The sequence below is a fragment of the Dysidea avara genome, chromosome 6 (assembly GCF_963678975.1).
Source record: "Dysidea avara chromosome 6, odDysAvar1.4, whole genome shotgun sequence".
NCBI classification, from domain to species: Eukaryota; Metazoa; Porifera; class Demospongiae; order Dictyoceratida; family Dysideidae; genus Dysidea; species Dysidea avara.
The window spans coordinates 35,685,253-35,700,972 of NC_089277.1; the positions used below are offsets into that span (position 1 = coordinate 35,685,253).

The 15,720-nt window shown below is 36.7% G+C and overlaps 1 protein-coding gene across 3 annotated transcripts; it reads right to left on the minus strand.

The window, feature by feature from the left end:
- Positions 1–306: 306 nt before the first annotated feature.
- On the minus strand, positions 307–15,541 carry LOC136257678 (probable iron/ascorbate oxidoreductase DDB_G0283291). Of its 3 annotated transcripts, XM_066050967.1 has the most exons (5): positions 12,689–12,810; positions 12,334–12,442; positions 7,068–7,294; positions 5,165–5,639; positions 308–716 (listed from the first exon to the last, which is right to left on the minus strand). In XM_066050967.1, the coding sequence occupies exons 3-5, from the start codon at positions 7,167–7,169 to the stop codon at positions 388–390; spliced, it is 906 nt and encodes a 301-aa protein (XP_065907039.1). In that variant the 5' UTR covers positions 7,170–7,294; positions 12,334–12,442; positions 12,689–12,810; the 3' UTR covers positions 308–387. The 3 variants fall into 3 exon arrangements, with proteins under 3 accessions (XP_065907040.1, XP_065907039.1, XP_065907037.1); XM_066050968.1 differs by lacking the exon at positions 7,068–7,294 and having other exon boundaries at positions 307–716; XM_066050965.1 differs by lacking the exons at positions 12,334–12,442; positions 12,689–12,810 and adding an exon at positions 15,357–15,541.
- Positions 15,542–15,720: the final 179 nt, after the last annotated feature.

Consider the following 15,720-nt stretch of genomic DNA (forward strand, 5'->3'; position numbering starts at 1 on the left):
ATACTAAAAAAATAATATTTATTTATTTGTGATGTACAGGACTCAAAGTTGAGCATAATTTACATGTATACAGATACATTAAAAAGAGATGACTTTCTAAAAGTGTTGATTCTGGATGAATATGCTTCACCCTACCCCCCCAATCTACCCTTGTGGAATTATCAGCAGTTTTAGTTGTCCAATCAAACTCTTAGCTAACCCGTTGGTCAGTCACCAGCTTCAAGGAAAAGCACAGCGTTGTATGTGATATGTATGTGAGAATTTATTGTATATATCAACATACAATTAATAGTTTATGTAATGTACAAGATAAACAAAGCAACAAAATTAATAATTATATAAATTGAAATATATTAATGAAATATAGCAATTTTAACAATGTTGTAACTAGTCCTTTGTTAAACTATAGACCAGCTGTTGAGTAACATGTTCCCCTGCACTGGTGCAATGATTCTGTTCAATAATATCCCTCACATGATCACTGACCCCATCACCAATGTGCTCCACTGACATGTCCAGATCAAAGTGAGGAGATACAAAGGTAGTTACTGAGTATCGATCACTTGATGTTGGCTTTAGTACTCTGTGTACACTTGATTTGCAGTATCCATTAGTGATGTAGTCAAGATAATCGTTGACCAGAATTATTACTGCTCCCTCAACTACTGGAACATCAAACCAAATATTGGCATCTGGAAGCTGCACCTGTAGGCCACCTGTATATATTTGCAAATATCAAAGTATTCAAGTATTAGTAAAACAATAAGGTGATTTAGAAGAATAATACATTCATCAAGTAGAGCAATATATATTAAGATCTGGAATGAATCCAAAATAACATGCAAAGCTGTGGTGTACAGCCCTCACCATGATTATATGATATTATGTCCTGTCAATAGCTGACAGGACTACAGTTATGGTTAGTTTGCATCCTAAATTTGCCAGGTGAGAATTGCTACAGCAGGTTCAGTGACTTTGTGGCAGTATCTAGTGCTAAGATGATACTAAGCCAAATTCTTCTAAGGATGACTCGGACTTGCATTGGTTATAGTAAATAGTGCAGTTAAATACACGTATGACTGAATGTACGCCCAACTATCAAGTACTGTAACATCAAATGTCCACAGACTGCACGCCACTTCACTTTCAGTTGTGTTATATCTATTGTACAACATATCCACAGAAATTAAAGTAATAAAACTAGTCTAACTTTCCGTACATTTTAGGCCTGCCCTAATATATATGCAGACATAATTTATGTCTCCAGTTTTGTGAGAACAATTCTAGAATTATGTGTAGGATGTTTACCAGCATAATTTTTGAATAATTGGGCCATTAACAGGAATAATCAGTAGAAGGGGACATAGTTGCAAAGCTCTTCTCAGTTAGCTAGAAGAATGCATGCATGGGTTAGAAGTGATATCTTGCTTTGTAAGAGTGTGGTCTGCTTTTGTTCATTTTGTAAACAATTTTCATGTAAAAAAATTATAATTTCTTGCACAAATTGTTTGCACAACTAGCTATTGAAAGTTTCCAGTATACAGTGGAACCTTGATTATCCAAACACCAGTTAACCGGACACTCAATTATCTGAACACCAAATCGACTTGTGCGATTAGAGTAGTTTGTCAATAAGTGTATACTTTATTAGAGTAGTAGAGCAAAGAAATGTATGGATGTTCAATTTTACATATTTATATGAACACCCTTTCCCCATATTAGTTTGGATAATTGAGGTTCCACTATGCTCTGTATTACTGCAACCACGTCTGTGTGGTTCTTTGTCTTTAGCTAATACTTCAGCTATTGGTAACCATGTGTCCAGTAACTACTTAACTACTTTAAAATTACTTGCCTACAGAGTATCTTTAAATTTATCATAGATACATAATTATTATGGCAGATTCATGAAGGATCTGAACCAGTTCCAGATACCACACATAGATGTTTTTCAATATAAATACTTGTTATTATAACAATAGCATTCATAACAATAATAATTATTATGGTAATGGAGACTGAGGTAATGATGCGCCTATTAAAACAACTACCAGTCCAGTGTTGGGCAAGTTACTTTATAAAAGTGACTAGTTACACATTACATATTACTTGCAACTGAACTATTTAGTTACAGTTACATATTACCCATAAAATAAAGTAACTATAATAATATTACATATTATATTACTTTGTGTCCACAGCCTTAAGCTGTCACGTGTGAAACTACCACTTTATCACGTGACATGATTGCGTTGTTGGACCATGTGCAAATCTTGGTTATAAGTAAGAAGCTGGTGAATAAGTTTCATTCAGTAGGCTTCATTACTTCGTTGTGGCTAGGCGTTACTCAGTGGATTACCAACGAGATTAGTAACTTCGTTACTTGTACTTATAATATCACGTAATATTAGATTCGTTACAGTAACTATACTACTTAGGTAAAGCATTACATTTGTAAGTAAAGTAACTTGAGTTATATTACCTGTTTTTATAGCGAATTTCATTATATTACTTAGTTACCACAAAAGTAATAATATTACGTAATGCGTTACATATGTAACGCGTTACTCCCAACACTGAGTCAACTACATAAGGCGTGAGCAACAGAAATGGTTGTACAAATTACATGGTATGAATTCTCAGCCTGTTGTAAGGTCAAGTTTAGACCAATTTAAAGCAAGGCTAGCTGAACATCAATTAACCACATAATTAATTTTGCTGATTTATTATCTGTGCTTGTATATACTCTTTGTAAGAGGTTTTGCACAGTAAACAATAATAATAATAAGGCCAAAAACTGCATGGGGTGCAAAATTTCCTATAGAGATCATATGAACTGTGGTTCGCTGTGAGGATTGCAAAACCATTGCTACGCATAAATAACTTATGTAGTGGTTGCACTTGCATTCACGTTTACTTTCTTGGCCACGTGAATCATTATGGTGAGTCTTGATATATAAACAAACAAAAAATGGACACAATTCACTTTGAAGTCTCTTTAATTTTCCAGTCTTGGAGTTAGCTATGGTACCAACATGCCTTGCCACAACCTGTAGCAATAAGTGCTAGACAAATACTGGAATCTTTTCATAAGCCAATGAGCTGGAGCCACCTGAACCACAGCAAGTGAAAGGTCAGGCAAAAATGACACGGTTAGTGTTATTTACATCCTCACAAAAACAGCCAAGCTGTGAAAAAATGGTGCGGCCTTAAAAAACCTGGGTGAAAAAAGTTGTGAAATCAAAGGTGGCGGCCAAGAAATGGCTGCAATGATGTTAATGCTAATAAATTTTAACAATGCACACAGCCATTATTAAAATTTTTAGCATTAACATCATTGCAGCCATTTCTTGGCCGCCACCTTTGATTTCACAACTTTTTTCACCCAGGCTTTTTAAGGCCGCACCATTTTTTCACAGCTTGGCTGTTTTTGTGTTGATTTCACTCCTTTTTGTACTTTACAAGGCCCCAAAACCAGCCTATGGCTGACTTTGAGGTTTGTCTTTACTCACATTTCTTCTTTTCTATGTAGATACAATGATGATTATTGCAGACAGACTTATAAATGTATTTCATTGCATGATTTAATTCAATATTTGATAATATTATTGTAATACTCTAATAGAGTGCACATTTTTTGAGGACTTCTAATAGAACATACATAGAATGTTCTAGAACAGTCTAGAACTTCTATTGGTAGATCTATGAAATTACAAACGTTTGACTATAAGCAGATTTCAACTAGAAATTTCATTTATAAAGCAGAAATTAAGTAAGGTGATCAGTCAAGGTAGCAGTGGTTCAGTGGTTAAGGATGGAGATGTTAGGTATGGAGGTCCCTGGTTCGAACTCTGGTAAGTTTTGTTTTTTTCGACATTTTTTGTGCACCTTTTTTACCCTGTGGTGACTGCTCTATTAGAGTATCTCGATCCCGCGATTTTACACTTGCTTAGTTTTTGCTTTATAACTTTGTCGCTGTAACTCTATTGCTATTCAAACTATCAAAAGGCACTGCTACGATGATCAGCCTATCTACACACCAATTATCAAGTTATTTCTAAGCTTGGTTTACCCTGTAGCCGTGACAGAAGTTTGATCTGTTTTTATGTGAATAAACGTCCATAACTCCTTGAATACTACTCAGACTTACAACAAACTTGGTACGTGAATCCACCGTTACACGTTCTTAATTTGTGCCAAAGATCGAGGCAACCGAGGTACACGTTTGCATTTTATAGCACTTTTTGCAAAGTGTGCGAAAAGAAACCGAAGCCCCCGTAGCCCCCCGTACGGCATAAGAAGAAAAAAACGAAGAAATTAAAACGAAATTTTGGACGCCCATATCTCGCAAATGGCTGTTGCGAATTTAATCTAATTTGCTGTGTGGCGTACCCTACCTGGGGGACAGCTATAATGCAAAAATAGTGTGCTTTAGAGAAGAGGCCATGGAGCTATGCATACGTGAAAAAGCTGTTTTCTTTCTTCCTGTAAATATACTCACGGTGTGGTCGCCGGCTTTCTTGGCCGCACGACACACTACCGTGTGTCTTGATGTAACGTGTGCTACTTATTCTTGTATAATCATGGATGTCATCTTAGTTGAGTATGGATCCAGCCCATGTCTTTAAATACTCTGGGTAGCTGATGGTGGGGCAAAGAAGTCTGCATGATACCTGGGCTTGCCCGGTCTGGCTATGCCACTGTTACAGACTGTGAATTATTGGTGTCAGAAACAGTATATCAAGACTCTTTAGTATTATATGTACATTCCCTAACTAAAATAACAGATTTAGTAATGTGTTTTACTGCAGTAACTGAATAAAGTCACATGATGGCAAATCTATGTACAAAGGTAGCAACTGAGGACAAGCAGGAAAGCAAAATCACTTAATGTGTTTTTCTTTGAAACTCCAGTATTTGACTTCATTGTAATTTTCTGTTATAGCAACAGGCAGGGATAATTTAGGTATAAAATCACATACCATTGTTTGAGGAATTTAAAATCATGCATTGTATTAAACAAAGGAACATATGGAACGGATAAATTGCAGCCCCAAGAACCATTAGCAATACCAGACCATAACTAAGTGCCACTGCACACTGTCTATGTATCTGTGAAGACATAGACAATGGTATAGCTAACATGTATATACACGTAACTTACCAGCATCACTAGTTACCATTGTGATTAATCCACGATCAGAATGTGCACCAACTCCCCAATCTGATTGGATGCTATCATCTTTGATTTTGTGATATCGAAACATACCAAGCTGTTTAAATGTGGAGATTGTGTTTACACTAAAGTAATCTGTTCCCCATCCTAGTTCACTGGAAATACATCTGCATATAGCATGAGCTGTCTGATCTACTTCATCAAAATGTGACTCAACTGAAGACTTGAACTTTGGAAAGTCCTTCTGGCATGGCCACTTGTTGGGTCCTCTTAAAACAAACCCAGAGAAAATAGCATCTCGGCTTGACATTTCAGATCGCAAGTAGATACCTTCCTTCATATCTGGTGCTCCTTGGGTCCTCTCCCCTAACAATCCAAAGTGGCCCCAAATTCCATCACCCTTTGATGCTGCCATTTTCTTGTCAGTGGAACTACTAAGGAAGTGCTTAGACGTATCAAGTATCTGTAGTAATACCATCAATCAATACAAAGTTGTACTGTACATAAAGCAGATACTCACAGTAATCGGTGTCTAATTGTATAACGGTATGTGATTGCTGTATGCCACTAACTAACTTTCATTTAGCAAACTACTACAACATGCTGCTACTGTGCACAACAACTAATTTTACAACAGAAGAGGGTGGAAGCATTTTAGGTGCTTATGTTAATTGTATTGGAATATCATGCACATGTACCTCAATAGTCAAAATATATACAAAGACAACAAATGGCAGGAATTACTAGGGATCATTGATTATGCTTCATGAAGCGTATTACTCCAAATCCAGTGCTTATAGTTCATACCCCCAAACCCAGTACTTTTATTAGAAATAAGACGATGTATCTTCTTTAGAAAAATGCGGCTTAGTTTATTTATTATTGATACTGTGCAGACCTCCATTAGGGAGTATAAAGCACAGATACACGCAAGAAAACATACATAAGCACAAAGTGTACAGCATTTTAGTCTACAGCTGGGCTAATACAAAAATCGTCTACATTCCTTTTCTTAAAGTCATCTATATTGCTTGCTTCAATTGCAGTAGCTGGGAGGCTGTTCCATATTTTAATAGTGGCAGGAAAAAATGATTGAGAATAAACATTTAAGTGAGCTGACACCAGTCTGAATCTTTGAGAGTGCCCTCTTGTACATGTAGTTATTGGCATAGGAAGGTGGTGACTGGGAATGGAAATTTCATTATGTAAATTGTAACTGTTTTTTGTAGGCAAAACTGATGAACACTCTTTTGCACATAATTTATATGTACAGTATAGTGATCTAGTACTAGTCAAGTATGCATATTCTAAACATAACAACGATGCCACACTTTCTCCAATCATCCACACATTTTGGCTCATTTTAAAACCAAGCTTAAGGGTTTTGTATAATTCTTTTTAACAACACTTAACCGCGTCCACCATCCACTGATTTTATAGGGAGCTATGGATTCCATCAATTAGAAATATTCCCCTCAACAAAAGCTTTTGATAGCATTTTTGCAAGCTCCTATAGTGGAACGGTAATTATTAGACTAAACTCTTAAATACATAAGGTTCTTATTCATGAAACTGTTAGTTCACTACATAGTTACAACACAACAATCGGATGCAGAAAAAGCCCACATAATGCGGTGACTTGATCCATAGCTTGGCATCACAAATCCTTTTGTAAGTCATTCAGTTGTGACAATTAATTGGTAGCTATAATTTCCAAAATTCTTTTTTATTTTGTGGATTTTTTATGCAAAAGATATATAACTGTAATTTGTTTTATGGTTAATATTTCATATAGTGTACACCTGTAATAATTATAATTATTGTGGAGTCTTTCTCTTTTGATCTAATGCTACATTATAAATGACAAATATTTTGCACAATAATACGATACCTGTTTGGTGCTTATTCCATGATTGATAACTTGAAATGCACCAACTGTGTTGGCTGCAGAAATAATATCTCTGGCCACAGTAGCCTTATACCTTCCCCACATAATGGCATCAACATCAATTACAGGGATTTGTGGTGACAAAGTAGATGTGGTACTCTGAAGTCCATAGCTCAGTGATCTCACTCGAAGAACACCACAAGCCTTGTACAAATTTTGCCATAATCTGACTGTATATAAAGTTAGTATTCAAGATAATTACGTTATGCTCCACATCTACAAGATTGAACAATATTGGTTTAGTTTAACCACAAAGGTAAGGTGCGTAAAATGGCGCAGGCCTATACGGATATCACTTACTAAAGCACAAAAAACGAAAACTATATTATATATAGCAAAACAACTATAATACACACCAAACTACAGTATAATGATAAAATATTGTACATATGAATGAAATTAGCTACTGTGAACACAAACATTGGTACAACAAATTTCCAATTGTAGAGGGACAAGATATTGCAAAGGATACAATTCCAAAAACAAATGTGACCCAGTATGACAAAATGGGGCTTATAGCCCATCACATTTTAACCATAATTTCAAAGTTTGAAATTTTATAGCTTTTTCTGTGGACATGGTAACTATTTAAAGTTTTCATCACTTATGTAGAACTTTATGGAGATGTTACTGAAACTTACAGAATTGTTATAGCTTATACAGAAACGGAGATGCACATTATTACGCAAACAGATGTATTTCTGGCTATAAGCCCCATGTTGTCAGAATACCATTTAGCCTGTAATTTTACTAAAGAGGTTTCTGGAGAATTTGACAAATTGAGCAAACTTTATTTGCCAATTTCAGTAGTTATCTTATGTTGCCCAATGTGGCTGCATGGTAAGTAAACTTTATCTACCACCCTATTTCGTATCTTTGCTGATTTGCTTTAGCAAAAATTATGCATCAAATTCTTGGGGTGGAAGTGAAAGATCACCCGAAATGTGGATTGATCACTATCGTAATTTCTACAAAGTGATGCAGCCCATGACCAACTACAAACTCCTCAACTGTTTCAAGAAATGCAAGCTGCACAGATACAGATTAGGTATGAACAACACAATTAACAATGATGACAATGAGTTTCCTGATAATGACAAGTATGTGAATTCTTACACTGAGAACAAGGTCAGTGGATGCAACTACGTGAACTAAATTCTAGATTTTCTACATCAGTTCAGTCTAGCTCTACTACTGATAGGGAAGCAGCTACACGTGAACTACCACCCCCTCTACTCAGAGATGCCGCAAAGTGCAAGGACATCAATATAATAGATCTCTTTCCACTACACACCAATCACAAAATAATAAAGTGTCGATATTCAATCACTTAATTCTAAGCAACCGTATGCTTATACAGTCATTCAACAACATAGTACACAGTATGCCTTAATCCAAGATATTCAACAAATGTATATATTATGATACTATTTAGCACTGCAGGAACTGGTAAATCATATATTACCTCATTACCACTATCTTAGGCTCACAATGCCTACCACTGACTTGTACCACAGGAATGACCTTTTTCAATAACTCAGGTTGCATTCTATATTCTGCTCTTTCTCTGCCAGTTAATCACCATGCATGGCGCACAGGAAATACAATACAATAACTACAGATAAGGTTATTACCGATATAATTGCATTATGTATGTGTGCATAGGTGAACAAACATCTATACCAAGCAACTGGTACTACTGTTAACGCAGTAGTACCAGAACAACACGTCTATTTGATGACTTTAAATTTGAGTGTTCCTACTGTAGCTCACTGAAGCCCACACCAAGAATTTCAGATTGCATCACGAAAGCCCTAGCGATAGGCATAGCAGCTCATTACAAGTGATAGCTTCAAATAGTGTAACCTTGGGTACAAATGTAGCTATCTGGGATACATCAGTAGAGTCAGTAGACAAGGAATACCCCTAACCCACATAAACAATTACAGAGAAACGTTTGGCTGAAGCTGTGGGATCATGCTCAGTAGCTACCAATGTTAGCTAGGTCTTCATCAGAACAAGCTACATAGGTTCATAGGCCTTTACTTGAATTTCTCTGTGTTTTCTATCTCTTTAGTTAGCCAGATACATATTTGAATTTGACTAGCTATTTCAGTGAAAATTCACCAACCACCAAAATTAATTCCCTGTTGAATTTTCTGCTTGTACAGTAGTTAGTGACTTTGGTCTGCAGCTGTTGGAGATAAACCTTAGTATACTGTACCCATTAGCAGTGAATGACACTTCGCCGATCATATGACACTTTATCACTATCATATGACACTTTGACATTATCATATGACACTTTATCATTATCATATGACACTTTGACACTATCATTATGACACTTTGACATTATCATATGACACTTTATCACTATATCATATGACACTTTGACACTATCATATGGCACTTTGCCTATCATAATTATGCCACTTTTATTATGACACTTTAACTCCTACTATATGATGCTTGCCTAGATCACATGACACTGCCTATCACAATATAACACTTTGTTATGACTTTTTTCCTATCATAATATAGATGCTTTGTATTCATGTTAGGGCGCAGCTAGAAATTTTAAATGGGTGAGGCAGATCATGAAATGATGCACATTCTCTAGTGTGTGAAGCATCTGGTGTGTGAAGCATCTGGTGTGTGAAGCATCTAGTGTGTGAAGCATCTAGTGTGTGAAGCACATGGCTAGGAGGTCTGGGGGCAGGGAAATTAGGTGTTGCAAGTTTGTATTTGGAGGTAATTTTGATCACACTATTAACTATAGCAATTGCAAAAGATGTGCATATATATTATATCAATTAGCTGTAGCTCACACCTTGACTCTGGCTGAAACGTACGAGCACCACTACCCAAGTTATCATAAACAATTAAAATCTAGATAATTAAACTCACCCCATAGTTGTACAATAGTCTTTTGGAACTTCATTTTTTCATTCAACATTAGCAATCTGGTCCTTACTGTACCCACACACACACCACACATGCATATGAGCTGAACCCTCAAATGCATTCAATAACCCAAGGATGCAATTACACAAGTTCTTGAAATTTGGCTCATTTGTAGTACTGCTTGACCTGCTAAGAATATTTCACTATCATTTTGTTCTAATGTCTGACACAATATTTACGGCCAATCAAAATTTTCACAATCAATTTCCTATGGTATGTCCACAATTGAAAATTGACTTTTACCAAATTAGCTAGCTACTCCTAACCATTTCAACATGTTAGTATTATACTATACATACCATCAAACCGGATCATTCTTTGCATGACAGGAATTGCGATACTTTCCCACACGCAATTAAATATATTTCACAATCATTTTGTTCAAATGTCTGACACAATAATAGGCAATCAAAATTTTCACAATAAATTGGCTATGGAAAAGCCATAAAATGTACTGTCCATTATGCCCTATTTCCGGACTTTTAGTGGAGCTATACCACACATATCTGTTGCTGACACCTTTAGACCAGGAAAACTTGATTAACTGTTTCTCATCCCTGCCTGCGTCACTTTTTACCCCACCGCCTCAAATTGCTATTATCAATCATGTTCACCTATACAATAATATTGTAAAGTTTGTCTTTTTGATAGCACATCACAAGCTGCACTGCTGACCTTCCTAGAGTATAATTGTACTACAGGCAAAACTGGGAAACTGTAGTTTCATAGCCCCAGCATGTTGCTGAAAATTATTGGATAATTAGAGACACTTTAAGAGTACGTTGAAATTGGTGCAACACAACCCCTGCTAAGAATATTTAGCCAAAATTCAAAGTTGTATACATACAGCATGGTAGGCTGTTTCTGTACAAAAACATTTTTTTTCCTTAGTCTCTACCATATACATTGAGTCCAAATAGAGATCTGTGTGTAGGCCTGCATCAAATATGGCAGCATAATACTAGCATAATAAGTGGATATTCCAAACTATGGAGCTTAATTCCATTACAATAGATCAGTACTCCCTAATATAGGGTAGTCAATGGAAACTGCAAACACATGCATACCTCAATACTCTCTAATAAAACACCACTTTGTACTCTAATAGTGCATTCACTGATTAAAATGTTCCACAAGATAACTGTAAGAGTTGCTAACCTAGGAACACAATGGAAGCATAATGGGAACACTAAAGAAAACATTGGGAAATTACTGAAAGCAGTTTGGGCAATACTTTTTACTCAGGCCTATCTGTATGATTGTGTGACAATTTGAAGTGCTAAGAGTAACTATGCTGAAAACAACCCTTGGCTTGCTAAGAATATCACATGTAGCTAGCTGCCTTTGCCATGTCTAAAAATTAAAAACGGTATACGTTTTCATGCATGTTAGCTATACAGAAACATTCTCAGTAGCTACTCATCTGCTCCTGATTTATGTTCACTTAGTCTCTAATATATCCAATTGAGTCCAAATAGAGATCTGCAGCTGTGTGTGACAATTTCAAGTGTTAGGCTTTTAGGCATTTGACATGTCCCACTGTAGTCCTAGAACAGTTTAGCATGCTGATTTGTTTGACTATTTTCTTTTGTTTATTTTAGCAGTCTCCATTTCCCATATTTTAAAATAATAATACTAGTTTTATAAATCCATTTAAGGATACCATGATAATGATATAAAACAAAAGATGCCGGTGATGCTTGATACAAAATTATATCAAGCCAATTATTAAGTTGCATGTACAGTATTCTGTACAAACCAACGTTAACAACACTGGTGTATTTTTTTCCTTGCAGTTGAGTGTACTTTGTACTATAGAGTTCTGATCTATCCACCTGTGGCAGTGTATAGCATGCTGTGGTCACCAATGTGTATTTGTGTTTGGTTTCAGGTGTGTATGCACACATGTGCAGCTCTATGATCATGGTACGTCAAGTAGGCAGTGGTATATGCAACATACATTGCTGGACTTAAGGGTGCTCTGTACAGTTGCACGTATGGCTTCCCATAAATTATGTTTTCTGCTATAACTTACGAACGCATTAAACTATTCTGCTAAACTCTTTTTATTTGCAATAAGCTATCACTACTGCACAGTTCAGTCCAAATCCCATGTCTTAACTCACTGTAGAAGGCAACTTTTAAATTTTCGCTTCAAACTAGAACTATAGTCCCACAGTTTATGCCCAAGAGACTTGATTCTTTAAAAATACATTATTGAAAACTGTACAAACAAACGTACGTTTCTATTTTTGTTCTCTGGCTTCTCAGTCATCAGATACTCTTCTTCCGCTTTTGTGCTGGTACTAATCAGTCTTCTTTACCTCCACGCCATTCCTCGCCAGAAGGAGCTATCAAAAAACGACAAGCGCTCTTTTAATGCATAAATACCATGCTTGCCCATCTGAAATTTTCATGCCTATCAGGTCTAAAATGACGAACTAGTTCTAATTTTAGTATCAAGGTGTAGAAACTGAGGCGCACGCAGCTGTTCTATGGCCACAGTTATTGTTTCTTAATTGCGTAACCGGAAGATAATCGGTAAATTACGGATCGCCATATTCATTAGACCACGATGAAGAAGATACATCACTTACTTCGCTTCCTTCATGTATATCGATCTTCTTTCTTCGTTTGTGGCAGGTTATTTCATCATAAAAGACATTTTCTTGTTGGGCGCGCCACACGTTAAACAAGCCACAGACTAATTAGATAATTACGGATGTAGCTACAGGCATAAGCCTTTATCCTTAAAATACAAATACAAATTACTGGTGACCATGGGAATCCATTAGTAAACCCCAGCTGTGCTAACCTCAGAAGCCATACGCGGAACTGTACAGAGCATACTTGATTAATATAGGGTATCCAAAGGAACATGTTAACTTGTTAACTAGTTATACGCTCAATTACACAAAGCACTATAGCTGAATCAAACTAACTTACCTTCTTTGCTGACTCTTATGTACTCAACTATACTCTCAGTTAGCTATATTAATCATGTAACCTCTAACACAATGTACATTGAACATCTATAGTAACACTATTTGGTCTGTACTTTTCACATCATAATTATATAATAGATATTTTATACTTATGTGTGAGGCTTAATGGCTTATGTACAAGTGCATCACCTAACCTATATGTAGCTATTTTTTTGCTGATCTACAAGAAAATCTGTTTATACTCTTTGAGAATAAAACTACATAGCCTTTTCCTTCCTACTGTATGTCGTTCTTCATACTGCAATGATGTTTCCATTCTCAAGCTATTCTTGTAGGTTTGTTTTGCCATTGATCTAAAGAGTGAAGCCTTATGCTGCAGGGAAACCACAACATGTCAATTATGTTAGGGTCCGCAATCCGAAAAATCAACTTCTACAAATCAATCCCCCTACCATTGTGGGATGTTCATTGTAGTATCCCAGTGCTTGATCCACCATGAAACCGGAGGCACGATTGTTGTCTTCACAGAAATATTGTTTTCAGTATTTCGCAAGATGCAAACTTTATTTTTAAAATTTCGTGCTCCACACATAGGACCGGATGAAACTTGCTACTTAGCCAAATGGTATCCAGAGTTGTTGTAGTTGAAAAGTACTCACAGAAATAAGTAAATAACTCGCTGGGTGCCCGGCACAGGGTTGCTTTCTTTGAAAAAAACAGACAAAGAGATACGACGTTTCGAATTCAAACTGCCCTACCACCCAGGGCAAGAGAAGCCAACTCTTCCTCATAGTGTTTCGATACGGTTGGGTGCATAGTCTGTCTATGCTGTTAGTTTGGAAAAGATCTGAGACTTCTCACCATCTGGGTGACAAACGTCAAAATTTTCTGCAACACCAAAGAATTGTGTCACGCTTTCTAGCCAATTCCAGCGCCTCTGCAGCCACAACAATCATCAATTATAAACTAAAACTATGGCAAAAGATGTCCCTGAACGTTTGATAGCAGCGGTTGTCAATTATTATTTCATCCACGGCTTCCACGCCTCGTTCTAAGCTATGCATCAAGGGAGGCAGCAAAACCGTCCAAATTTGACTTCACCTCTTACGCTCCATAGCGGCTTCAAATCTTCACTAGATCACCCTACATCACCATTATGCTGCAAAACATCCAAAAACAAACCGAAAAAAGCACATAATCTGTCATTTTTGATTCGAGCTGGGTGGAGCTCCTGGTGAGCTGCTGGTATACTGCATCATATGAAATCACAGAAACACTAACTACTACTACTACCAAACGTTTTGATCCATCATTTATCATCATTCTAAACAAAATTAAGTGACCAGTGTGGCATCAGAAGCACTGGAAAGCACTTTGGTACCATTGAGAGAATCCCTTGAAATGACGCACGAAACTTTTGACGTTCTTCACCCAGATAGTGAGAAGTCTCAGATCCTTTCCAGACTAACAGCATAGACAGACTATGCATCCAACCTTATCACATCACTATGAGGAAGAGTTGGCTTTTCTTGTCTTGGCTGGTAGGGCAGTTTGAATTCGAAAATTTGTTTCGTTTTCTGCTTTTTGAGAGAAAACGACCCTGTGCCGGGAACCCAGTGAATCATTTGCTTATTACTGTGCGTACTTTTTAACTACATTAACTCTAGATAATATCTAGCTAAGCAGCAAGTTCTATCCTGTTCTTTGTGTGGAGCACGAAATTTTAAAAATAATATTTGCATCTCACGAAATACTAAAATCGATATTTCTGTGAAGACAACAATCGTGCCTCCGGTTTCATGGTGAATCTTGCAATGGGATACCACAATGAACATCCCACAATGGTAGGGGGATCGATTTGTAAAAGTTGATTTTTCGGATTGCAGACACTAATTATGTTATTATTATTTTTTTATTATTATTGTTTACTGAGCAGTCAGCCCTGCTGGTGTGCTCAGGAATCACATAAACAAATATATTATGTGTTAATAAGTATCAAGTTAACATGTTCATTTGGAAACCCTATCCCATTACCCATTATGTTCTCAGTGCCAGAGCAGCAGTGTTGTTGTGTACTACTACCTACTTGTGATCACAGAACTACAGGTTTTGGATTAGATAATAATAGTGAATAAATATTTAGATTCTTGATGCGTTCTTGGTAAGGTAGATTTGCTAATCGGGGTATCAGTTTTGTAGCACGGTGCTGGAGTTTCTCTAACGTATCTGTATCCTTAGCATAATGGACTCCAATCCTGAATGCAGTACTCAATATGTGGTCGAATGGCATCAGTAGGTATTACATAGCTATTACGCTAACCTGGCCCGTTGACAAACTGTTGCATGATCAATCAATCAATCAGATGAGAGGTCCGACAGAAAAATCTTTGAACTGATAACTAGTTAATCAAAAAAATTCAATCAATCAGATGAGAGGTCCTATCCCTTGGGTCCTATACTCGTAGCTACGGTAGCTACCAACAAAACCCTTGAGAATCCTAGCATAGATAGTATATACTACGTACCCGGGATTGCGTACCGCCGGTTTTCAAAGGAACGATCATCGTTGTACTCGTTAATTGAACACTTTTCCTTTGGCCGCGCAAGTGTTGTATTAGGCGGCATAGTACTGGAGCTCAACAGCATCATATCTGCTACCCTATACAGTTCCAATGGCTAGAGAA

Excerpts from the sequence above, each read along its gene's own strand:
- LOC136257678 (XM_066050965.1), bottom strand. The coding sequence starts at position 15,381 with ATGCAACAGTTTGTCAACGGGCCAG. Across the intron at positions 5,640-7,067 it reads ATGGAATAAGCACCAAACAG|ATACTTGATACGTCTAAGCA; the intron begins GTATCGTATTAT and ends GTATTACTACAG. Across the intron at positions 717-5,164 it reads AATGGTAACTAGTGATGCTG|GTGGCCTACAGGTGCAGCTT; the intron begins GTAAGTTACGTG and ends AAATATATACAG.